We start from the raw sequence: 23,765 nt of genomic DNA, 5'->3' as shown, positions 1-23,765 counted from the left end.
ATGACACATGAGGAAGGAAGCTAACTCTATTTTATGTCTCAATCTTGCACCTTTTATAGCTTTAACATTTTAATAATATAGGCTATTGTAACTGTTGATATTTCATGTCTTTTATTTTATGTCTAGATAGTTGCTCACAATACACAATAAATACTCCTGCATACTAAATGTGTGTGTATAAGATACAATAAAATTAAACAAATAGAAACAAGAGGAAATAGAAAAGAGCTTGCATATATAAGATATTGAAATTTCAGACAGGTAGACAAATATATATATATATATATATATATACATATACTTCTGCATGGTAGCACATGTAGCCTACCTTGTGCGTAGATAGAAATATCTACATGGACCATGTACATCTAGATATAGGCTAGTATGTCTGAAATTTCCATATCTTGAAAGTATGTTTGTAGATATATAAATATATATCTATGTGTACATGTAGATATACATATACATGTCTGTGTCTGAAATTAAGACCTCATATATGTATGCATGTGTAGACATATCTATGTCTGAATTTTCAATATCGTATATGTAAAACCCTATATATATATATATATATATATATATATATATATATATAGATGTAGGGATACAGGTGAAAACCGAGTAAATAAATCTACGTTTCTAAATGTGTATTTAATTTTATATCACCAGTATCTTTTCTTTTTTTATTCCATTCATGTTTCTATATTTTTTATATTTCCGTACACTTAAGTATTATTATCTTTATACTTAAGTACTGCATGTTAAATATTATTACTTACTGATGCCTAGTTTTGACTCTTGCTCCTGTAATATTCCATCTTCCCCATGGTGGGACTAATAAAGGATTATCTTAGCTTTATTGACTGCTCTAGCGCACAACACAGAACCTACAGTATCTGAATGTTTCAAATTGTATTAATTCATCGTTTGCTAAATGCATAAATGATATAACATTAGTGAACCTAAGTGGTCCGAGCAGCAGATTGATTACAGTGGTTGTCAACAGGATCACACCCCTCTGGTCAGACTGGAAATGAGTCTTAACACATCAATGCATCAGCATCCTGCACCTGATTGGTCGACAAAAGTCATGCCTGGTCACATGACGTGAATAATGACAGTATGGCAGCGTGGCGAGCCAATGGCCTGATCCATCACCTGACCGCGCTTTGAATATTGATGCTGCCTCCGCCGCCACGGTCGGCCCGCCCTCCCCGTGTTGTTGTTGTGTGACATTGTCTGACTGGGACCTTCGCCCCAGTAGAGGATCTTCTGGAACTAGCCCCTGAGCGACCAGACATGTCTTCGCTGCTGAAGCCGTTCGCGGTGTGTGAGGGGCCGTGTGAGAGCAGCGGGGGTGTCAGGAGAGGATGCTCGAGTCCGGCTCCGCATCAGCAGCCTCCATTCCAGCGTCTGAGCGCCGCGGCGGGGCCGGGCGGCTCTCTGCCGGCCCACCAGCGCCCGTACCCGGACAGGAGGAACCTGGCGGCGGCTGCGGTCGGGGGGAGGAAAATTACGCATCCCGGGAAGGCTATTCTTGCAGGTGGATTTTGCACGCAGGATCCCCGCCCCCCCTTTCATCATAGTCACCTATCGCTTTCTGCACATCGCAGCCTGATCTCCAGTCTGTCGCCATTAAGGTTATCCATGCAGAACTGGGTCAAAATGCACTGGGCAAGCAGTGATGCTTCAGCAGTTGCATGATGTATTGTATTGTGTCTGTATTTATTTAGCATCATGCTCACATTTTCCTTCTTATTTTAAATATACATACAGATGCTGAAAGTTGTAATGCTGTGTTTTGAATGGAGGCAGGTACATTCAGTAGCCCGGCTATTCTTTCCAGTTCTGCTGTATAGTCACATCAGCATTTATTTTAAACAAAGATCCAGCAGTGAGGTTTCACCAGCATCACTCTGCAGTTAATCCATCTCTTTTTTTTTTTTTTTTTACATATACTGAAATGGAGATGCTGGTTTCTCCTGATCTCACAACATGCACAAACAATTCTGCAGTGAGTCAACAAATCTTGACATGCAGTGCTTCTCTGTCCCCCTCCTCGCCCTCACCCAGGTGGCATCGCAGGAGGGATCGAGATCTGCATCACCTTCCCTACAGAGTACGTCAAGACCCAGCTGCAGCTAGACGAGAGAGCCAACCCGCCGCGATACCGAGGGATAGGTAGGTCACTGGGCCGTGTGTGACTGACTGCTGGGTTGTGTGCTCATCCTCTCCTGGGTTACTCACTCCTGGATGCTGTGTGTGTGTGTGTGTTTGTGTGTGTGCAGGGGACTGTGTGAAGTTGACAGTGCAGGATCATGGACTCCGAGGGTTGTACAGAGGACTCAGCTCGCTGCTCTATGGATCAATACCAAAGTCTGCTGTGAGGTAAAGATGCACACATGACACACAGCAGGTTATTTACTGGATTATGTGTAAGAACACTGCAGCTGCAGTAGTAAAGCACATTTGGCTCCTTCATTCTTTAAGCGTCACGGTTGTAATCCTTTAATTACTTAAACAGTTGACTTGTGTCAAAGCGCCGACTCAGCATTTCTCAGTACTTAAAGTAAAGGCCAGCCAAATGTGAAGGGCTGCAACTAATAAGTCCTGTTAGAATCTATTTATTGTGTTTTTTGTGCAAGTCTTAAGTGTTTGGTCTATAAAATGTTGCAAAACCTTAAGAGCCCACAAGGATCTCCTCTCTGGAGTTGACAGGGCCTTTGCTGTCCAGGCTCCTCATCTCTGGATCTCTCTGCCTGGAGAACTTAGTTACTCAGTATCTTCCTCTAAATCTCTTCCTCAGACTCAGTTTTATCAAATTTATCAAATCTATTTTTAACCGTTGAGATTCGATTTTAACAATTTCATATTGTACGATTTGGTGAATCTTGCATCTTTTAACACTGTAAAGCACTTTGTAACTCTGGTTTTGAAAGGTGCTATATAAAACAAGTTATTATTATCAAATGTAATGATGCATCCCAAACATAAAGATGCAATGTTAAGAAAAAAGAAGCAAATATCACATTTGACACTGTAACTAGCAAATGTTTTATATTGGACAGTGGTTAAAACATTAACTCCTTAAGGAAACTATGCTACTAATTGCAAACCTATTAATAGCACCATTGAGTCAGTTGTTTGGAGCCAGGAATTTAACAATTAACTATAGATTACAGTTGATTCCATCAAACAAATGTCCACCTATTCTTATCCTTGAATGTGTCTCTCCCCCCTCTTTCTCTCAGGTTTGGCACATTTGAGATGCTCAGCAACCCGATGCGAGACGCCACAGGTCGGCTGGATAACACGCGGAGCCTCTTGTGTGGGTTAGGTGCAGGGATAGCAGAGGCCATCGTGGTCGTCTGTCCCATGGAGACACTCAAGGTCGGTGGAGCTGACATTTGCACATTTCTTTCCAGTGTCTGTTTAATCAACATTGACTTGACTTCAACGGTTTTCCCCTTTTGCTCCAGGTTAAGCTGATCCACGACCAGTGTTCCCTCAGACCTCGTTACAGAGGCTTCTTCCATGGCGTCAGCGAGATTATTAGAGAACAGGGTAAAGACAGCAGTGAATCGAAAAACATTGAAGCAGTTGTTACAAACTCCATCTTTAACTAGCAATTTGTATGTGAATGTGTTGTGCTCCATATTGAAACCTAATCTGTTTGACTGTAGGTGTGCGGGGGACGTATCAAGGTCTGACAGCGACAGTGCTGAAACAAGGAAGCAATCAGGCCATTCGGTTCTATGTGATGAATGCGCTACGAAATTGGTACAAAGGTGAGAAACACTGCAAAACAAAATCCAATGTCTCTCTCCTCTTTTTTTCCCAACGATCCAAGTCCTTTCACTGAAAAAAATCCCACTATCCTCTTTTCACCCTCCATTAATCCAACTCCTGGATTTGGCCTCAAAGGGGATGATCCCAGGCGAGATATGCACCCGATTGTCACAGCAATGTTCGGCGCAACGGCTGGAGCCGCCAGTGTTTTTGGAAATACACCTCTGGATGTGGTGAAGACCAGGATGCAGGTAGGAAGTCCACCCACTGGTGATTCTACTGTCGCCAGGTTTGCCTCTTTTAAGACGCTGGTTTGTTTTTTTAGGGTTTGGAGGCTCACCGCTACAAAAACACAGTGGACTGTGCCTTCCAGATCTTGAAGCACGAAGGACCACAAGCGTGAGTAACCCTGATCCATGGCTTGCATTGTATCAGCTTTCTCTGCTTCAGACAAACCATCTCATCTCACCTTGTCCTTCCTGCAGATTCTACAAAGGGACAGTCCCCAGGCTTGGCCGCGTGTGCTTGGACGTGGCCATAGTGTTTGTCATCTACGAGGAGGTGGTCAAACTACTCAACAACATGTGGAAGACCCAGTAGACCGACCGCTCAGTGGCAGAGGTTCAGAGGGAAGCACGGAGCAGTGCATCATGCTACGCACAACTGAACACCTCTACTCTAGTTCATACTAGCTCACTGCATTCGCCGAGAACAGATGACACTTCATCTTGAGCAGCTTCCACTCATAAATCAATTCATTTTGCAGGACCTATCTACAATCGGTGATAATAAAGAAGGGAGACTGTCTAGTTGCAGGATAAACAGCTCAGTTTTGCATTTCTCTTTGTCTCTAGTGGTCAGATTTGGGAATAGAGAGGGATCACCTTGTTTTGAAGGAGACAGGAAAGGGAAAGAAGGAAATGAAGTAGGTGATGAGTTATTCTCTGCACCTGACCAAATTGTAGACTCAGTTTGTTGAGTCGTATTACAAGAAAAATAACCTTACAGTATTTAGAGAAGCAGCACAAAATTACTTGAGTAGATTTCAAGAGGCATTAGTTTTTTTTTTTATTGTTTTAGCTTTCTATGACTGTTGTTACTGTACATGTTGTAGAGTGACCACTTTGTACTGAAACCATAAATGTGTCTTCTGATTCACTAAGTACTTACTACTTAATACTGAGGGAAGAGCTGGGATGCTACCGGACACTGAACGAGCCTGCTGCAGAACGTTAAAATGTCTGTGCAGTTCCTCAACACATCTCGGTGTTGGAATCGCTTACTTGACCGTGATTGTGGCATCATTGTACTTTAGTACTCACAGTATTTTTGTCGCTGTGTCTTGGTGATGAAGTGTAGATACTGTTCATTTGCGCATTTTATGGCTGCTGCTGACAAACAAGAGTATGGCTGCATGAAAATTGATGCTGCATCCGTCCTGTTACACACTGGCAGTGGCTCACAGGCTTGTTGACACGACACAAACTGGTCTGGAGTCAGTAACTCTCCTGAGTTTCAACCAGACATGACTCAACATTAAAGCATATTGTTGGGATGCAAAAATCATATGTAGCAAAAATATTCACACGCAGTCTTAATAGTAGGAGGTAAGAGTCAGTTTTTGAACTCGTCCACATCCTGGAAAAATGACTAAATTCTCAACATCAATTAAGTTACTGAAGTTTTCAGTAGGTGGTGTGATCTCTACAAATGAATATTTGTACTGTTTTATTTTGGAATATATAACTATTCATATTTATTCATATTCAGTCAGGCTGACTCTTTTGTATTTCCAACCATGTGCTGGTGTGCTGCCGGAAATTTACAAGTGGATCCACTTAACCCTAACCCTTCTCCACACGAGATAACAAGATGGGAAAATGTCCGACTGAGTAAGCCATACGACTCTGACACGCTTGAGCCTTCAGTTGTTTTCTTGCGCTTATTGTTTAAAACATCAGACTGTCCTTTAGTCAAGATTTACGTCACTTGAGTATCTTTTGTTTACATCAAGCTAAAATAAGTATTTTGTACGCTAACTGATGAAATTGTTCATTAGCCATCTTTGAATGCACTTATTCTTGTCTAACATAGTGTTTACATGCATTGAACCCCAGCAGGGGGAACTGAGATGTGTCAGAGGCTTGATAGCAAAGCAAGGATTTTAGTGAGGCTTTTTGTTGACCTAGTTGAATTACACAGCCTCGCACTGAAGCCTTTTATTGCTCTTTGCCAAACTACTTCTAAAATATCTCGCTGCCACTTTGGTTTTATTAACCAAAGCACATTTTTTTTTACAGTGTTACAAACTTTGTGCTTCTGCTTTACTGCTTTGTATAAGCAGGTTAACACCATGTGGACCTCTTTATACAGCATATTCATACTGTGTAGTCATTGCCATTTCAGAAGATCCTGTCAGGGATATTGAATGATTTGAGTTGAAGGAAAACAAACATGTTGGCAAGACATCAATAAAGAATATTGTTAAAAAAAACCTCAGTGCTCAAAGTTCGATTTAGGTCATCAGATGTGGAAACCTCTGAAGAAATAATGTGGTTACATTGGTCTCAATATACTTGAACTTAATAAAAATGATTTGAGCAAAGGTAAATGAGATTAATCAGATTAATAAAATTAAGCATTAAATGTTAATATGATGGGATGTACTGTGAGGCTGTGTGTGTATGTTTATATGGAATTTGGGGTAAGTTCGGCCTCCAGTAGTGTAGAAAGCGTCTTAAAAAGTAAAAGTGATACTTAACATAAATCGCAGCCAACAACTGCTTACTACATAAAGATATAGAGTAATGGCGTCCTGAGATGCATGTTTATGTACGTGCATGTGCCCATCAGTGCATGTGTATCCCTCTCAATTTTGGCATGGATCCGGACAAAGGGTATTTTTTTTTTATTTCACTTTCTTTGACATTGTGAGATAGGGACGTTATTTCTTTTTTTTACATTTGCACAGATTTTCTAAGGAGAAATTCATTGCCCTCGATGAAAAACAAATAACAGGCATATTTAGGGAACTGATATATCGTGTTGGCAATTTGAAGGGGACTGTTGGGCCTTGGTGGAAATATGTGCTCAACTGAGAGACATTCTAGTTTATGTCCGAGATGCTTGTGCAACATCTAGAAGCTGTAAAAAACAAACCAAACCCCCCCAAACATATTTATACCCTTCCCTAAGCATTGGAAATTTAGTATTCAATGATGCATGGAACCTGAACATTTATACGTTGCTGTTATTTATTGTCTTATAGGTTTTAATTTTCTACATAGATCAGTTATGTGAATTAACTGGAAGTGACATAAATGCTGTGATTTAGATTTATTGGTGGTAAATATACACAAAGCAAGTTGGTACAGATTATAAAACGTCTCGTAGCTGGAATGGTGAACCTGGATTTTCCTCACTGATGAGAATCGCATGGTTCAGAGTTGGTGACACTTGGCTTTGCTACAAAAGGCAGAAAATACAGCGGATTGCGGCTTTGCTGACCGCGAGACTGAGGAGATTAAAGGCTGACGGAGCATGGCGAGCTCCGTCTGCATTAACATCACAGAGGAAGGTATTAGCGCTCCCACCTGTCACCTTCGGGATATAGGTCATTTAGTGAAGCTTAAGGTGAGGGAGGGGACAAACATGCTGCTGAGAAATATGTTTCCTAATGTGCAGGTGAAATGTATTCACTTTTAAATACAAGTCCTTGTTTGTGGCTTCTGTATATCCAGTAGGTACATGAACAGTATGTACATGAATATAAATCCTCATAGCACAAATCTGAGATGCAAATACTGAAATCCGCACAGTACAGCTTCTATTTGAAATTATCTTAACGGATGTTTGTTGTGATGAAAACGTCTCCCATTCTTCAGTTCCATTGAGCTGAACACCTTTACACTCATCAGTATTCCCGTGACGTCTGCATCGTGACCAGAGTACAGTTCCTTGACACAATGCATTTGACGGACCATGTAATAAAGCCAAATGGTGGATTAGGAACAGTCTAGTCACCCTTGCTCCAGCTGTCGGGTTTCTTGACGTTAGAAGATGTGAATCCTCAGCCAGCGTCAGAACAGAGGACTGACTATCTTCTCCATCTGGGAACACACACACACGGTGTTAGGTCAGAGGAAACACTGGTATTTAACGATTAACTAAACCGATAAAGATGTTTGGCATTTCACTTACATCCGGAGACATTTGTCTTTCCCGCCACTGGCCACTCTTTGTCCATCAGGACTCCAGTCCACGGCATAAACCTACAGATACAACAAACATTGCTATTAGGGGGAAAAAATAGAATAAAAACACCACTATCACGATTTCTGTGACATCTTTCCTCACCTCATCAGCGTGGCCAGGCAGGTCCATGTTAAGCTTTCCAGTCTTAACATCCCAAACTTTTAGAGTGCTGTCACTGCTGCCACTGACCAGCAACCTGCTGTCTGCGGACCACGCCACTTGATACACAGATCCCACATGGCCACGCAGGGACATCAAGTACCTGAAGGTAGATAGACAAACAGGCAGAGGAATTATATAGTGATAGACACATTAGGCTTACAGCCCCATCATCTGGACAACAGCAGTATTACACACAGATAATTTATGACACCTCGTAAAATGCCAGATGTTGTGGATGAGAGATTTTCTTACTTTCCAGTGCGTCCGTCCCATATTTTAACAGATTTATCGAACGAGGCAGAGGCGAGGAGCCTGGTGTCCGGGGAGAAGAGGACTTCGTTGACCAGAGCGCTGTGGCCTGTCAACCTGGCGAGAGGTTTCTTCTCTTCTGCAGGGTTCCACATGAACAAGGTGAAATCATCCGAGCCGGACACCAAGCGCTCTGAGGCGGAACCCTGCGGCAGAGGAGCAGGAGTAAGGGCACTGATATAAAGTGGACACAGACACATCAATACTTCACAACAGATAATAACTTACCCTGACTTTACTATATCTCTCCAAGGCCTTCTCCTTCAGCTCTTCCACTGGGGGAAAATAATACTTGTTACATGAAAAGAATCCTCCACAGAAACATGTTTTACAGAAAACGTGATTTTTAGATTTGAACAGAAAAAGTGAGTTCACACTTTAAACTCTAAGGCCTTACGTGATCCCTTGAGGTCTTGTGGGTTCACAGTGGCAGTTGCAGGTTCAAAAGCACCAGTGCGCAGAACATAGTCTGTGCTGAGAGCTAGGGTGTTCACCCAGTGGGCATGACCCTGCAGAGTCCTGCACTGGACACCCTGTATCCACAGACACACATTACACACATTATGACTTGCTCTGCCACACAGATATCTCCTCACTCTTTTCTCCTCAATTTTCTCAGTCACACATACACGCATGCGCACACACACTTACGTCTTCGGCTCTCCAGACTTTGATCGTTCTGTCCTGAGAAGAACTATACAGAAGTCCATCTCCTCCCCACTTCACGCAGGTGACTGACTGAGTGTGTCCAGTCAGGATCTTCTCACAGCGTCCCAACACGGTGTCCCAGATACGTAATGAGCCGTCCTTCGAGCTACTGGCTATGTAACGACACTCTGGGTTACTGAAAGAGAAAGGGAGATAGTGATCAGAAAAACAGTAAATCAGGACAGATCGATTAAAACTAGGGCTGCACAATATTAGGAAAACATGCGATAACGTTGTTGAATATGGCGATATGACTTGCGATAAACATTAACAGTCCTTGGCTACAGATGCAGAGACCACGGACAGCTCAACAGCTGGTATAGGGCGCACAGCCCGGCCACAGCCAAGGAGCACTACTAAGGCCACTGTGTTAATTTGGAGTCTTTTCATACATGTTTGGACCGTGAATAGTACATTTTTTACATTTCTTAGCATCTCTGTCTGTAATTTACTGCTCCTCTCTGTGTCTCTATCAGAAGAAAGAGGAGAGAGAAGGAGTAGTGAGAGAACATGAACATTTTGAAACTGAAAAACATTGTTTTAATTAGGGTTGCACAATATATCGGAAATGTATTGTCCTCGTGATATCAACGTGCGCGATACACATATCACAATAGACGGCTCAAACTGCAATAGATGGTGTTCCGTGCGCCATGCATTCATGCTCTGCATGTCCATATATTTGGCCAAAATAATAGGAGGCGATATACACATGTGAGAAAGGGATGACTTGAGCACTTACAGATGGAGAGGCTCCCAGCACAGCCAGGTGATCCACTTGGTGTGTCCTGTCATAGTCTTCCCAATCTGTGCACCTGTCACTGGATCCCAAAGACAGATCTGCAGAAACACACAACCACAAAAGAATAAATGCATGTTCATGTGACACACCTAACAGAGATCACATATGTGTGTTGGAGGCATACCTGACTGTTCTTGCACCCTGAAGCCAGTTTCTTGCCATCAGGTGACCAGGCAATGGTCAGCACCCAGTGAGTGTGTCCTTTAATAAAGCAGAATAAAGCTCAATGTTTTCTTAATTCACTGATTTATCATTTGTATGTTTAAAACATTGCAGATCATGATGCCCCTCAGTGGAGACTATACCTCTGGCAGTGTGATGAGGCGTCTCAGTTGACAAGTCCCAAAAGCGCACTGTGGTATCACCGGAACCACTAGCCAGATATCTTAAACAAACAAGGACAACTTAATTACCAGCATATCTGAGCCTATGACGTGTGTAAAAAAGATGCTGCTAAATGATAAATCTACAGAACAAAAGACTGTGAAAACAGGCAAATCAATTCTCTGTTAGAGTTACTCACTTGCCAGTGGGGCTGAAAGCAGTTGAGATGACTGCTTCAGTGTGTCCCTGTAGTGTGCTGGTACACCTGGACACAGCTCGGACCCTGAACACAGCCTGGGGCTGGTACACAACTGGCAGGACCTGCTCTGTCTCGATGGCAAGAGCCTTCACACAAGTCCGCAGGTTGGACACCACCTCGGACTCTCCGCGCACAAAAAATGCCAATGGTACTGGCTCGTCCTACACAAAATGTAACACAAAATGAGACATTAATAAGTGTGGCTAAGACGGGTTAAAACAGAACCCAGTCTTTTTATAGTATATCTAAACTGTTGATTAATTAAATCTGCATTAGCTACTGCAATATTATTACTTGGAATAAGGACTTAACATGGGAAGAGTGAGAACTGTGTTGAAGACTACAACAGGATTAACATATAAGCCTGTATACCATAACTGGGTGGGAGAGGAAATGTAAAAGTCCAGACTTCGAAAGACAGGCTTAGATATTTTGAAGGACCCCTCCCACCCAGCTGAAATGCGCCCTTTCCATAAGAGACTGAAATGTTTTAAAGACAAAAAACACCCAGATTGGAGAATAGTACATATCTCAAAGCTGTCTACCTCCTGAATACCTGGATATAGTACAACAGCACAGTCAGTAGACTTTTACTAAAGGGTAGTAAAGCAGAGTTTTTTTGTAATTGCCCTGGTGCTGGTGTCTTATCTATGCATTTTAGGTGTTGAGGTTTTATTTTTTTAAAACATATTTTGACACTAGTTTAATCATTTCATACTTAATCCCTTTTAAGGGCTGGGATATTATTTATGCGTTTCATACTTATATATTCAGCATGTGTATTTTTTCTTGTTAGGTTTGGGTGAGCTCAATGATTCATATTTCAATCAACTTATTGATTCTTGATAGACTGGCAGGCTTTCATGTGAACATCACACCTCACGTCCTGCTGACGTTACATAAAACCACGTGCTTACCTTCTGTAGCAGTGCATTGCAGACCAGTTGGAGTTTGTCTGGGGTGATGTCTAGAGAAACATCGAAAGGTGAACCCAGAATCTCCCCTTCCTCATTCTGAAACTGGATCAGCAGCCGCTCCACGTCCTCACTCCACATCTTCGATCTGGTTTGTATACAACCCTAAGAAAAACAAGAGATTTATTTAGGTGGAGGCATAAACACGTTATGTTATGTTGATTTAAAGTTTGTAAATAAAGTGAAGTCTCTTGTGGTGTTTGGGAAACATCTAAATGATACATCAGCAGTCTCTACAAAGACAGAAAAGGTGGACAGACCTTGTTTTAAATGTTAAGGATGGTGGATGGGGACTCCCTTTAAGCCCCAAACCTTGAAGTTGCCAAAATATAATAAAGATTTTTGCAGAAGTGAATACAGTTCACTACACGATATGGAGTTTTCCTGATTGTCCTGAAGGCAACAGTACAGCTAGCTAAACTAGCTGACAGCATGTTAGTTAGCTTACTAACGCTCATTAAAGTATTAAAGTATCGGCCCACAATAGATCCAGGTTTAACATTGTTATCGTAACAATCGGGACCAAGTCGTCCCACATGAACTTAACCCATGAGGTGTTTACTTTGAGCTAACCCAACCAGCAAAGCTAACACCACTAGCCTGCTTGCTAGCTAGCATTTCAGACAAGTTTTTAGCAGCGAGCACGTGACCCTAAGAGAACCGTCACCTGTTTACACAACAGTTTCCAGGTTTGTACGATATTACGTTAGTTTATAACTCAAACTTTACCTTCAGAGACGCAGCGACGTGCTAACACTCTCCACGTGTGAAGCACCGAAGAGCCTTTAGGTGACAGATGCCCCGGAGGTAGTAGTACTCAAGTGAGGGGACGGATTCTCGCAATGGATTATGGGAGCGCAGACTAGGAAGAGGTTGTCGGTGGTTTGCCTGTTTGCGCATCTTTATCTTTAGTAATGTTTCGGTAACCTTTTCTGCGCGATATTTCTACGTCAAGTTTCAGGTAAGGGCGCAAGCACGAAAAATAAGGACGCGTCCTGGAGGATGTGGCCTCGAGTTAGGTCTGCTCCTCTGAGGGGTTTTCTGACCGATCAAAGTGAGAGAAGAGAGAGAAGTTTAAACTGATCAGATCTTTCCTGAGAAGATATCAACCAGAGATCGAGTCCAGCTGTTCCTTTTGTAACAGTTCATATTAAACTGTTCATACAGAAACGTTTTGTTTCATATTTTTCTTCTTGCTTTAAGGATGTATTATAAGATTGATAGTGAAGGTAATTTCTTTATGATATATGTTTCTTGGGTAAATACCACATTCACAAATGTCAATTCAGTGGCTCTAAACCTAGACTATACCGAGAGAGAACTGTTCTTTTTTTTTAAATAATTCCTTGGTTTATGAATTATTTTAGACAAGTACCCCTGGACCATTTGTTTTCGATCCTTTGTTAAGCATTTCATGTGTCGATATGTTGTATGTATGTTTTGGATTCTGTGATAAATACAATTATAAAAAAAAACAGAAGAATAAAGAAATGTTTTATTTTTTGTCTATCCTCATAGCTATATAAATATTAATATGGTCGACATATATGATTCTGTGTGTTTTGAAAAGCACCAAAAGTCTTCACTTGATTGAACACATGTAGGTTTTTTTTAACAAGAAATATAAAACATAACAATGTTTATAACAGTTTACATGTTTTATGTCAAATTTGCTATAGACAGTCACTGAATTACGTGATATGGAATCAATATTAAAACAATCTAAACCTGTCCAATTTCTGTCCACGATCATTTACTTATTAGACAACTTTTTTCATAATTATGAAAATTGTTTTGCAATTATTTCGTAATCATGGAAGTGAAAGTTGCCAGACACGAAAGATATTATTAGGCCATGATATCATTTCTGAATATTTTTTCTTCTGTGAATGCAATGTGCTTCCGCAGAGGGGAGAAATATCCTTGTTTATCCATTAAGCAAAGCCAAATCTTGTCTTTCCTTGCAAGCTCCAGATGCACAGTTAATCCCTGAAATGTAGACTATACATAAAAACTGAAAAGCACCTGTTGAGATGTGAATAGAGCTGCTGATCATTTAGATTGAGCACATTTAAAAACTTACTGGAAGCAAGCACATTTTCATTACCAATAAAACCAAAAATTCTAATACATATCAGGGTTAGTTTCTGTTGTTGTGATATTAATCACACACACAAACTATTTATCAGTCAACCAAATATACACAACTTCACTACAACACACACAGAAACATTTCTTTTCTTTGTCCTTGACAACAATCATTTTTGCATTGGAATTGAAAAGACATCATGCAATTTGACTGAAGTGAGAAACTACAGTGAAGTTCAGAGAAAGATATATATTTGAAATATTAAAATCATAGGTCAATTTAAAATATAAATCTATTGCTATTGATGTTAACTACCTTATACTCAGTCATGATACACACACGTTTTATATTACCACACAGATAATGGCTCATAAAGAAATATATGACTCAAAACACCTCAGTGTGAAAGTCCACATCAACCTTTCATGTTCTTCAGGGGATTCATGTGTACATTATATTTTGAATCTATCTTCCATCTTCCTTATTCCACCCCAACAAATTAGGGTCTAATAGCTGCTGCAAACAATTGATAGCAAGACAGCCTCCTCCTGTATTACAATAAACGGCTAAATGATTTATATTGTTCCATGTGATTGACAGGTCATTCTGCACGACTTTCAAAGAACAAACATAAGCACACCTTTTGCTTTTAAATGAACTCTGTCATTTGACATGTTTATTACTGTATTTTCTACTCTAACAGGCATAAACTCATAACAGCATTAAGGAACTGTTCCAGCAAGAGTGAATCTGACTTAAAGTGAATTCCTAACACGCAACATCCGACAACAACTCAAGTTTCCAGTACACGTGATGGCAGTTATTTAATGAGTCGGCTTATCCAGTACAAGATTGTATCCGTGTATCCAGTTGATCATGAGGCATTTGAAAGTTCGGTTCTTTGTAGATTTGCTGGCGAGAGGAACACGATGTGGCACTGCGGTGACTTTGTTCTTATTTGTTGATCCCGTTGATGCCCTCAGGAACCAGGCCCTCCATTACAGCACGCTTTGACTCCAGGATCTGCAAGATCAAAACAGAGACGGGATCCTTAAACCAACCAGCCCACTGCCATGCTCACTTACTACTGAAAATACAGTGGCCTCAATAAGATCTGCCGTAACTCGCCTGTAAAGAGCAACGTTTATGTATAGTTTTTCTTGACATAGGAAATTCTGTTATATGTTTATTACTGGAGCCATATTTTGCCTTCATCTATTTCTGTCATTATTCTAACAGTGAATATTAATTACTTAAAAATACAACTATTATGTCAGTGGAGAAATGATAACAAGTAACTGAGAGATGACTCACCTGGAAGTTTGAGCTAAGGCCAAGGATGCTTTGCATGTTCGTGCTGTAGTAACCCAAAACATACTGTCCACCGAGCAGAGGGATCTCATCCTTATCCACAGATATCTGCAACCACAACACACACGTGTCTGATAATGAAGCCTGCACTCATAACTTATTTTCACTTTAAACAATATAATTCAAAAGCCTCATTTGTAATTTACCTGTATGACTTCATTTGTCTCTGGCAGCTCGTTCTCCCTCACCCAAACAAAGGTCTCATAGTCGGACGCACTCTTGAATCCAACCTGCAGGACATAAACCTCTTGAGTTCAGATCTGTCTTATATCATTGGTTTTCTTTTGCCATATATGTTGTTCTCAGTACCTTGTACAGGCCGATCCAGTCCCATGTGGAGGACATGAAGTCCTCTTGGACGGTGTAGGTAAGAACTGCATCCTGGTCGGCGCTCCATACACCCACAGGAGAGATGTGCACCATCGGCGTGTCAAAGCATTTCCTCAGCTGATGGAACAACAAGAGGAGGATGAGTTTTGACAATGAACAAAAAAAACCTTCATTTAGTGGTAGTATTTGAATGAAAGAGGCAAACTTCACCTCCAGGCTGAAGGTTGCAATGACAGGCTTGTGGTCACTGACTCCATAGCTCATGTCACTGGTGTACTTATCCTGGGTGACCATGATTGGATATTCATCTTGTCCATCGTCGGTACAAGTCGATGCTTTCTCATCATCCTCCGATGGCAGGTCTTTGGGTTTGATGCGCCAGAGGATCCGATCTGTCCAAGCTGGTTTCCTCTTCTTGCCACTGAGCAACGCAAAGACAAGTGTTGGTACCACAGGCTGAAAAATAATTCTCTGTTTCTAACGGTTTCCACATGTGTCAAGTGTCCGTTTCAACCTAACTTGCAATTCTTATTCTTATACAGAAATATTGGAAACAAAAACCAGACACACACACATGCGATACAGAGCTGTGAAGAAATGACAGATGAGCGTGGACAATACCATTTGACAAATAGCTCATGTCTATTCACTTTCACTATAAAAAGCGACACATACATTATGCAGGAACAAACAGTGGGGTGCTGGGTGCAGGAGGGAGCGGCCTCCGGTCTCATGAATTTGCAGATCACGTCTGAAATTCATCGTGGTGATTAGTTTACTAAACCCCTTTTTGTCTTGTCATTAACATCAGTGTCTCCACTTATTTTGTGATCATAGGTTTTTGTGATTATACAACCTATCCTATGTAAATAACAGGGCATGTCTATGGAGACACCCACCTTGGCGGGTCTAGCTCCCTGTACCAGGCCCCCAACCAGACAGAGAGCAGCCCCCATGTGAGGGAGGTGAGGAGGAAGAGGAGGGTGGTGCTGCAGCGCTGCAGGGGCCTGGGTCTGTACATGGTTAGAGGCAGCGCCACAGTGCTCTTTCTGAGAGAGACACATACACGGTGCTCATGTCAAGAACGGATATGACTCACAGAAGGAGCTGCTCCCAATTGCATCTAAGCATCAGGGTTCACTGCGTTTGCTGCTTAGGTTTTCTGTCTGCGTGGCTCAGGGGGTGCATGTTAAATATCAACCGAAGATGTGGCGGCTAAAGCTTTGGGGAAAAAGGACAGATGGTGCAGAGACTAAGAAATAAGGGAACGTGGGGCATGCAACACAAAGGGAGTCTTACTTAAAACCAAACCATGTCTTCGGAGAGCTGTGCAAAAAATTCAAATGGGGAGAGGAGCACGGATAAAGTTTGGATGCATGTTTGAAATGTGTGTGTCTGTTTTGGCGACTTGCTAGAAGCTCAGGTTACCTGGTATCATAGGTGTCAGAGTTGCGGGCAAACTTGTAGGTGGGTTTAAAATTCAACGGGCCTTCCTCAAATTCCTGCAGGAATGCTTCCTTCTTCTTCATCATCAAGAGCTGCAAAAACAAGACAGACGTTGGCGAGTGAGAATTATAGTGTTTGTGCGTGAGTAGTGCTTGTGCTCATGTTGGCACATCACCTGGTCCTTGCTCCACAGCAAATTAAGGCGTCCACTGTTGATGGACGAGCGGAGGAAATGCAATCCGTGGTCTGCAATACGGAAGTTCAGGTCACCGAACCAGAACACCACCCTGTGAGAGAGAGAGAGGGATGGAGCCACGTTTTTACCTGCTTTCCAACAACCCCTCAGTGCATATGTTCCACAATGCAAGTGTGCGTGCGCTGACTTGTGGTCCAGCACGTTTGGGCTCTCGCTGATGTCAAAATCTTGCGTCTCCAGGATGTACTCAAACTCGTCGACGCGCTGCAGAGCGTAGTTCATGTGGGCTGCTAGGTGGCAGTTGAGGAAGCACACCATGTGGCCGTAGAAAGAAAAACGCACGGACACTCCTCCTTTATTACCCTAACACAGACAAACAGAGGAGGGGGAATGTACAGGAGTATGTGAAGTAGATCACAATGTTTCATGAATCATGAATACAGAATTATAGTATCTTTAAGAACACTAATTAATTCCCATTTTTCCATCAATTCTCGATCAAATAAAGTTTTTCCTTTAACTTGAATCATGCATTCGGCCATTTGTATTGGAGGTGTTTGCCTCGGATGTACCAGATCCAGCACTGAGTGCTCTTTGTTTGAGATTTCATTCAGTCAAAGCTGTTGATGTTCCACTAAACAAACACAATAGGCCTTTCATTGTGTCTTTAAACTCCACCGCATCTCATGCTAGTGGGATTCCTGGTGTGCAGGGTTTAACCGTGTTGTCGTCATCTCTATGGCTTAGGGCTAACCAGCGCTCGCCTTGTGATTTCCTACCCAGTAGCCGAAGATGCCGGTGCGAGTGTACGTGGTCTGGATGTCTCGGATGTAGGGGAGGTGGACTTGTTTGGCGAAAACCAGGAGCAGCAAACCCTGCATCCTCACTGATGTAACCTAGATAGATAGATAGATAGAGAGAGAGAGAGAGAGAGAGAGAGAGAGAGAGTTTTGTTCAGTTTCATTATTGTATATATGATAACATGTAAATGCAGTAGGACTTCAGTTATTAATTCATGTTATATATGTTACTAACCCTCATTGGTATACGAGACACCAAACACTACAGGCGCAGTGATCAATTACAAAATAAAGTATTGTTTTACAACTCGGTCTTCAACGAAAGCAAGACTCAATTTTTGGTATATGTTGTTCATACATTTTTCATATATTCTCGTAGACACCAGAGAACATTACAATAAGAAAAATCTTACTCATTCTCAATTTCACAACAAAGTCTGGAGTACATTTTTTTTTTTAAATGTTTGTGGTTCTGAGTTTAACATTTTCAGTTTTGGGGATTTCATTGTATTTGGATGTATCCTTAATGTAAATTTTGTTTTGGCCTTCTTAGTGGTATATACTCCAGTCTTTTTTGGGAAATTGAGTATGATATTAATTTCGTGTTCTGTATATACGTGGATGTATAAGAGGTGTGCCTATTTCTGTAATCTTTCTTTGGCTTGATGATTATGAAAAACTTGAGTTGTTCTTCAGGTAGTTTATTTAAAAACAATTGCAATAAAAACACCCAAATACAATGAAATGCAAAAAAACTCACAATATGTGAACATAGTGTTACAAGTGATATAACCCAGTACAAGCTATTGTTTTATGATTGTTATTTTTTACAGTAGGGCCTCAGGTTAGTATTATTTATACCAGTTGTTCACCTCCCCCGATTTCCTCACACTTTTTTACTTATATCAGCCCACACACTAGTTTCCCTCTTCCTGCCTTTGTCTCCTCTCACCTTGATGAATCCTCTGGGGGCCAGCGTGTCCATGAAGACGTGGCTCCAGGAGTCCTCCACCAACAGGTCTGAGATGAACCTCACAGGCGAAGAGCTCACCTCCTGCAGGCTAACACACACATACACAACAATGTATGACCATTACTGGCATACTGTCGTTGTTTCAAATTAAGTGCCAGGTTCCATATTTTGTTGCTGACCCAATCACATAGAGATCTGTGGGGGGTTGGACATCCAGCTGCAGCAAAGAGGTGATGTCTTCAGGAGGCTCTGCTGTGGCCACGTTCCAGGTCACCATGTGCATCCTGGAAGTTTTGGGTTTTGGTTAATGACAGTAATTAATCAAAGTGATGAAAATACAGAAAATAAAAAATATCCATTAGATAAGGTCACATTTCCTTCAAATTCAAATAACATTTGTGTGAATATTTTTACATGACTTGGAAAAAGAAAGTAGAGGCATTAAAAATTGATCCATTGTGCATGTGTCAACATGTGTCAACCTGAATGCGTCTGTGGGAATGTAGCTTCCACAGAGCTGAAACGCCTCGTCCAGTGAGCGGGACACCTCCTCGCTGGCCTCGTCGTCAGAGCTCAGGTCCTCGATGCAGGTCAGCAGCTGGGCCAGACGCTGGCGGAGGAGCACCTTGGACCTCGAGCCCTGAGATGCAGAGCTGCTCATGCTGTCTGAGCGCAAACGCAGGCTGCCTGTGAAGGTGTCCATCTTTGGATATTAGACTGAAAATAAGGTCTTCCTGATTTGAGCTTTGTTACCTCTCTGTCCTATAAGTTATTTTGGATTGTTCAAATAAAAACGCTTTATTGGAAACGAGCAGAATCCAGTGAACGAAATGCTCTTGGCTTGATTCCTCCTCAGACTTCTCTAGTTGGTTTGTTTGCAGCCATTTGATGAGAGAGGCCTTCGTTCTGCTCAGACCAGTGGAAGTAACGTGAATCGTTCCCCCCCCCCCGTTTGTCAAATCTCTCTGCAGGTGCTTCAGGGAGCTTCTGTTTCAGGTCCTCCAAACTGACCAGGATGAAAGAAAACTCTGCGCCTCTGTGTTGGTGTAATCCTTTCTGTGGCAGAGTCCGGTGTGATCAGGCAGCGATGGAGCAACGATTCACAAAGCAGTGGGGTCGACTCAGGAATGTGGGCAAGAACGAGTCCGATTTGGACCATAATCGCTGGCATGTGAATGTGTGTTTGTCCTTGAGTCACAGGGGGATAGAAGAGGAGGACCAGGGGCTGATCCTCCATCCTTGCGGGTACTGTTGCAAGACTTGAGCAAGCGTTCAGATCTCTAAGAGGTTTACTCAACCAGCATTCTCCCCATCAGCTGAGTACACTTACCACTGCGCCGCAGTTACAGCCGTGTATTAGTGACGGGACATCAGTGCACAATAGCATTAGCTTCTTTTGGCCTCAATCCAGCCCCTCCACATGTAGGTGAAAGGTTATCTTTGTAAACCCAGATTGAGGTGGGGGTTAAACGGAGTTGATGCGGCTCTGACACAGATGCCTCATTTCTTTATATAATAGTTTTATCTAATTTTATTTTTGCAGCACAGTCAGTAGTGGACGAATTTACATAATGGATTTGGAAGGTCATAATACATGAAGCAATCAGTGACTCTGAATATTTACCCTAATGCGTAAATTTATATTTAGACGCTTTAAGATTTCAAAACCATGAATGCGGATAAGACTTTCAGCTGTAGGTGAGACGTTTAGTTTCAGAGTTTAGTAGCCAGAATTAGAAAATGTGTCGCTCTGTGAACAATGACTGGGATTAGAAACTGTGAGAAAGTTCAATCAAGCCTCTTACTCTTTATAGACTCTGTTTATTCTTTTTATTAATTAGTAATTATTCATTTTAATTCGACCTTTTATTTTATTAAGGGATTAAATTCCTTATTTGTTTTAGTTTTTTTTGGCAAATTTGCTGCCATCAATGATTGACAACATATTAAAACAAAAAATGTTTTGCCTTTAAACAAGCATTCAACAAATTCATTTAAAAAACATATTGATATGAGTAATCAATGTCAGTGTTTTCACTGTGGCGGACAATAGTGTATGATGAAAAAGAAAACAGCAGTGGAAATGAGCTTGGAGAAAATACATAAAGTGCTAATCTTGGGTGCCCCAGTTCTCCCTGTCACACCATGTAACAGTGTCACATGAAGAGAATTAGGACACATTCTTTAGCAAGCAGAAGTGTTAAGTGGATAACAGACGGGGGTTCACTGGTCCAGTGAGAAATGACGAAGTGGAGACTGTTTCAGATTTATCACGGAACCCTGAAAAGACTATATTTGGCTTAAATTTGTACTAGTTAGGCAACTGTACAGGAGGGTCCCAGCGTCTTTTTCTGTACTCACGTATACAGCCTGTTCTGCCTAAAGTCTGTGCTTTCTATCACAATTACTTTCATCGCTACTTTCTCTCTGTTGTTTCTAGAAGAAGAAGAAGAAGAAGAAGAAGAAGAAGAAGAAGAAGAAGAAGAAGAAGAAGAAGAAGAAGAAGTGGGAGAAAAGGTGAATGTTGATCTTACCTGCACTTGTCCCTCCCACCACTTCGAAATCTTCCAGTGCTCATTTCCTCCCCTGCAGATACACAGACACACACACGTGCCCAAACAAATTGAGAACAAACAGGACACACATAAGCACAATAATAGAGCTAGAGCCCAATAAATCAGACAAAAGCCGAACCTGACCGGGATGCCTGAAAGCCATTTCTGAAATGGCTTTGTAATCATGTCAAATCACGCTTAACTTCCTCCACCTGAAAGTGACAGTGCCCTGAAGGTCACATGTAGAAGCACATTTTTTTTACACAGATTTAGTTATAGTGGAAGAAAAGGTTCCTGATGTTTTAAAGAGATTTTATTTTTATACTTTGTCCGTGATAAATATTTGGCTGTGGGGTCATACAGCTTATTGGCCAAAAAGCAAAAGGTCTCAGAGAAGAACACTGCAGAATGTCAATATATGATATTCATTTAAATATTTAGAAAATGACCATGTGGTTGTCTTCCATTAAAATCCATATTGGAAAAGCCAGTATCTTGAGGCTTTTGCACCATAGACCATTTTGACAGGCTGATTACAGAAAAACCAAAGTTTACAACATTATTGATTAATTTCCAATGGGCACATGCAAACACATTCTTTTGTCGTTTGTGATGACATTGTGTTAAAGTTGCATTAATTGGTGTTTTGACCACTTGGGGGCAGCATAGCAAGCTGCAAACAGTAACAGTAGACAGTTTAACGACATTGGCATTAACTAATGTTTCTGGCCACTACAGAAATGTAACAGTCACTCACCTCAGTTCTGTTTATGTCCCAAAAAAAGAAATACCTGAAAAAACTATGTGGCTCTTTAACTGCTAAATGCTCCACTATGTTTGCAAGCTAGCAAGTCGCTAAGGCTAACATATATTTTGACATATTGATGTCACTGTCAATATAAACATTGTTTGGTAAACTTTTAGTCAAACTTACATTTGCATAAACCCTGATCACCTAAACCTTAGCGCCACAATGGGGACCAGTTTTTAGGGACACACCGGCGAAAGATGAGTGATGGTTAATAGGTTTTTTTTTCTACACACACACACACACTAACACTGGTACTCCGTAAGTGGATTCTATAAAGGCTGGCATGTTTTGGTTTAAAAGTAACACAATGGTTCCAATCATTTGTCTCAAATGTAACCCATCATTTTCTATATCTGTTGGATTTTTGGATTGATTGTCCAGTCTTAAAAACTGTGTTCTTCGAACCCTGAAGGACAGTCCTACCTGTTTCTGACCTTTAAGTTCTCAAAGCTTTGAACATCAACTGAAGTCTTTTAATGTGACAATTTAATCTTCAAGAAGATCATTACCCTCTAATTTATTTATGAAGATGTTTAATCTGATGTAATCAAGCCATGGTCTTAACATTTTTTTAAATGTGTTTTTTTCTTTCTTTCTTTTCAAGAACCTGCTGAAAATAAACCCCCACCATCATCGATTCAGGGCAGTACCTTTATCAGTGTCTCTCTCTTGTGGTGTCGGGAAGAAGCCGCAGACCCCCTGGGCACAGATGACGAAGATCTCCAAAGGGGAGTCGAGGGACTGGATCTGCTTTCCAATGGTGAGTCCCGTTGTTTGACTGTTTCTTCTCTTTTCCGTTGCCTTTACTTTGCGCTCTGCTGTTCCCCTCCTGAGTGCAAGGTCCCACACACAACCTGCTCTGGACTTAAAGCGGAACATCGGATCAAGCTTATTATCCCAGGTTGGCCAACAATCCAGTGAGAAAGTATTATCTTATTCTTGAATGGACACGTTTGTTTATCGAATGTCACCATGACGCACAGTGTTTTTTGCATTAAAGCCCTCTTTGTATGTTCATAAATAATCCCTCACTTTCTTAACATATGGAATGTGTTGGGTGCTCAGCATCGCTCTTTGTGCCATTTCAACGTAAATACAGCAAAAAACCTAGAACTTCTCTTAAAGGGCAATGATTCTGGACAATTCAGTCATGGGGAATAGTATAAATATTAGGTTTGAACATCTAACAATGCATGCTGGGAGAGCTGTTAATAAGCTAGTGTTGTTTTCAAAACTTAATTCAATGAGTTGAGCAGCAGTTGAGAAAAAAGAGGTGAAGATTATAAATGCTGGAGTGGTGTAAAAAAAATAAAACATTTACACATTTGAATGACCTTTAAAACACTTAAGCTAATGAGAAACAATTAATTGATTCCACAAAATCAATTCCCCCCCCCCCCCCCATGTGTGGGTTTTCTCCAGGTGATCCAGCTTCCACCCACAGTTCAGAGACATGCAGAGGGTTAGATTAATTAGAGACTCTAAATTAGCCATGAGTGTGAATGTTTGTCTCTGTATGTTGACCCTGCGATACGCTCTCGACATATAGAGACACTCACGTTTAAACAAACAGGCATTTCAATGTTTCAAATCAACCTAAACTGGATGCCTTT

General features: G+C 41.4%; 3 protein-coding genes across 5 annotated transcripts; 1 reads left to right on the top strand and 2 right to left on the bottom strand.

The window, feature by feature from the left end:
* Nucleotides 1-1,135: 1,135 nt before the first annotated feature.
* Nucleotides 1,136-4,947, top strand: slc25a1a (solute carrier family 25 member 1a). The gene is made up of 9 exons (XM_034607093.1): nt 1,136-1,543; nt 2,074-2,181; nt 2,289-2,388; nt 3,252-3,390; nt 3,480-3,564; nt 3,684-3,788; nt 3,925-4,040; nt 4,115-4,188; nt 4,275-4,947. The coding sequence occupies exons 1-9, from the start codon at nt 1,300-1,302 to the stop codon at nt 4,387-4,389; spliced, it is 1,086 nt and encodes a 361-aa protein (XP_034462984.1). The 5' UTR covers nt 1,136-1,299; the 3' UTR covers nt 4,390-4,947.
* A 2,163-nt stretch (nt 4,948-7,110) lies between these two features.
* On the bottom strand, nt 7,111-12,462 carry nle1 (notchless homolog 1 (Drosophila)). The gene is made up of 13 exons (XM_034607116.1): nt 12,311-12,462; nt 11,525-11,686; nt 10,548-10,768; nt 10,330-10,409; nt 10,149-10,225; nt 9,965-10,062; nt 9,166-9,358; nt 8,912-9,047; nt 8,743-8,789; nt 8,458-8,660; nt 8,146-8,305; nt 7,990-8,060; nt 7,111-7,898 (listed from the first exon to the last, which is right to left on the bottom strand). Exons 2-13 carry the CDS (start codon nt 11,660-11,662, stop codon nt 7,886-7,888), a joined length of 1,437 nt encoding a protein of 478 aa, XP_034463007.1. The 5' UTR covers nt 11,663-11,686; nt 12,311-12,462; the 3' UTR covers nt 7,111-7,885.
* A 1,798-nt stretch (nt 12,463-14,260) lies between these two features.
* inpp5kb (inositol polyphosphate-5-phosphatase Kb) lies at nt 14,261-23,030 on the bottom strand. Of its 3 annotated transcripts, XM_034607441.1 has the most exons (14): nt 22,803-23,030; nt 21,321-21,372; nt 18,966-19,070; nt 18,766-18,874; nt 17,793-17,909; nt 17,201-17,376; nt 16,993-17,104; nt 16,800-16,909; nt 16,671-16,697; nt 15,582-15,792; nt 15,351-15,488; nt 15,188-15,271; nt 14,985-15,089; nt 14,261-14,693 (listed from the first exon to the last, which is right to left on the bottom strand). In XM_034607441.1, the coding sequence occupies exons 2-14, from the start codon at nt 21,362-21,364 to the stop codon at nt 14,625-14,627; spliced, it is 1,407 nt and encodes a 468-aa protein (XP_034463332.1). In that variant the 5' UTR covers nt 21,365-21,372; nt 22,803-23,030; the 3' UTR covers nt 14,261-14,624. The 3 variants fall into 3 exon arrangements, with proteins under 3 accessions (XP_034463332.1, XP_034463329.1, XP_034463331.1); XM_034607438.1 differs by lacking the exons at nt 21,321-21,372; nt 22,803-23,030 and adding an exon at nt 19,269-20,022; XM_034607440.1 differs by lacking the exons at nt 16,671-16,697; nt 21,321-21,372; nt 22,803-23,030 and adding an exon at nt 19,269-19,994.
* Between the last annotated feature and the right edge of the window lie 735 nt (nt 23,031-23,765).

Source organism: Hippoglossus hippoglossus, chromosome 14, assembly GCF_009819705.1.
Source record: "Hippoglossus hippoglossus isolate fHipHip1 chromosome 14, fHipHip1.pri, whole genome shotgun sequence".
NCBI lineage: Eukaryota > Metazoa > Chordata > Actinopteri > Pleuronectiformes > Pleuronectidae > Hippoglossus > Hippoglossus hippoglossus.
Note: the sequence above shows the minus strand (reverse complement) of the source record. Positions and strands in the feature narration are given on the sequence as shown.

Excerpts from the sequence above, each read along its gene's own strand:
- slc25a1a (XM_034607093.1), top strand. The coding sequence starts at position 1,300 with ATGTCTTCGCTGCTGAAGCCGTTCGCGGTGTGTGAGGGGCCGTGTGAG. Across the intron at positions 1,544-2,073 it reads CGGGAAGGCTATTCTTGCAG|GTGGCATCGCAGGAGGGATC; the intron begins GTGGATTTTGCA and ends GCCCTCACCCAG. Across the intron at positions 4,189-4,274 it reads AAGCACGAAGGACCACAAGC|ATTCTACAAAGGGACAGTCC; the intron begins GTGAGTAACCCT and ends TCCTTCCTGCAG.
- nle1 (XM_034607116.1), bottom strand. The coding sequence starts at position 11,662 with ATGTGGAGTGAGGACGTGGAGCGGCTGCTGATCCAGTTTCAGAATGAG. Across the intron at positions 10,769-11,524 it reads GCAATGCACTGCTACAGAAG|GACGAGCCAGTACCATTGGC; the intron begins GTAAGCACGTGG and ends CATTTTGTGTAG. Across the intron at positions 9,359-9,964 it reads TGCTGGGAGCCTCTCCATCT|TAACCCAGAGTGTCGTTACA; the intron begins GTAAGTGCTCAA and ends TTTCTCTTTCAG.
- inpp5kb (XM_034607438.1), bottom strand. The coding sequence starts at position 19,489 with ATGGACACCTTCACAGGCAGCCTGCGTTTGCGCTCAGACAGCATGAGC. Across the intron at positions 18,875-18,965 it reads ACAGATCTCTATGTGATTGG|CCTGCAGGAGGTGAGCTCTT; the intron begins GTCAGCAACAAA and ends TGTGTGTGTTAG. Across the intron at positions 16,910-16,992 it reads TGCTGTGGAGCAAGGACCAG|CTCTTGATGATGAAGAAGAA; the intron begins GTGATGTGCCAA and ends TTGTTTTTGCAG.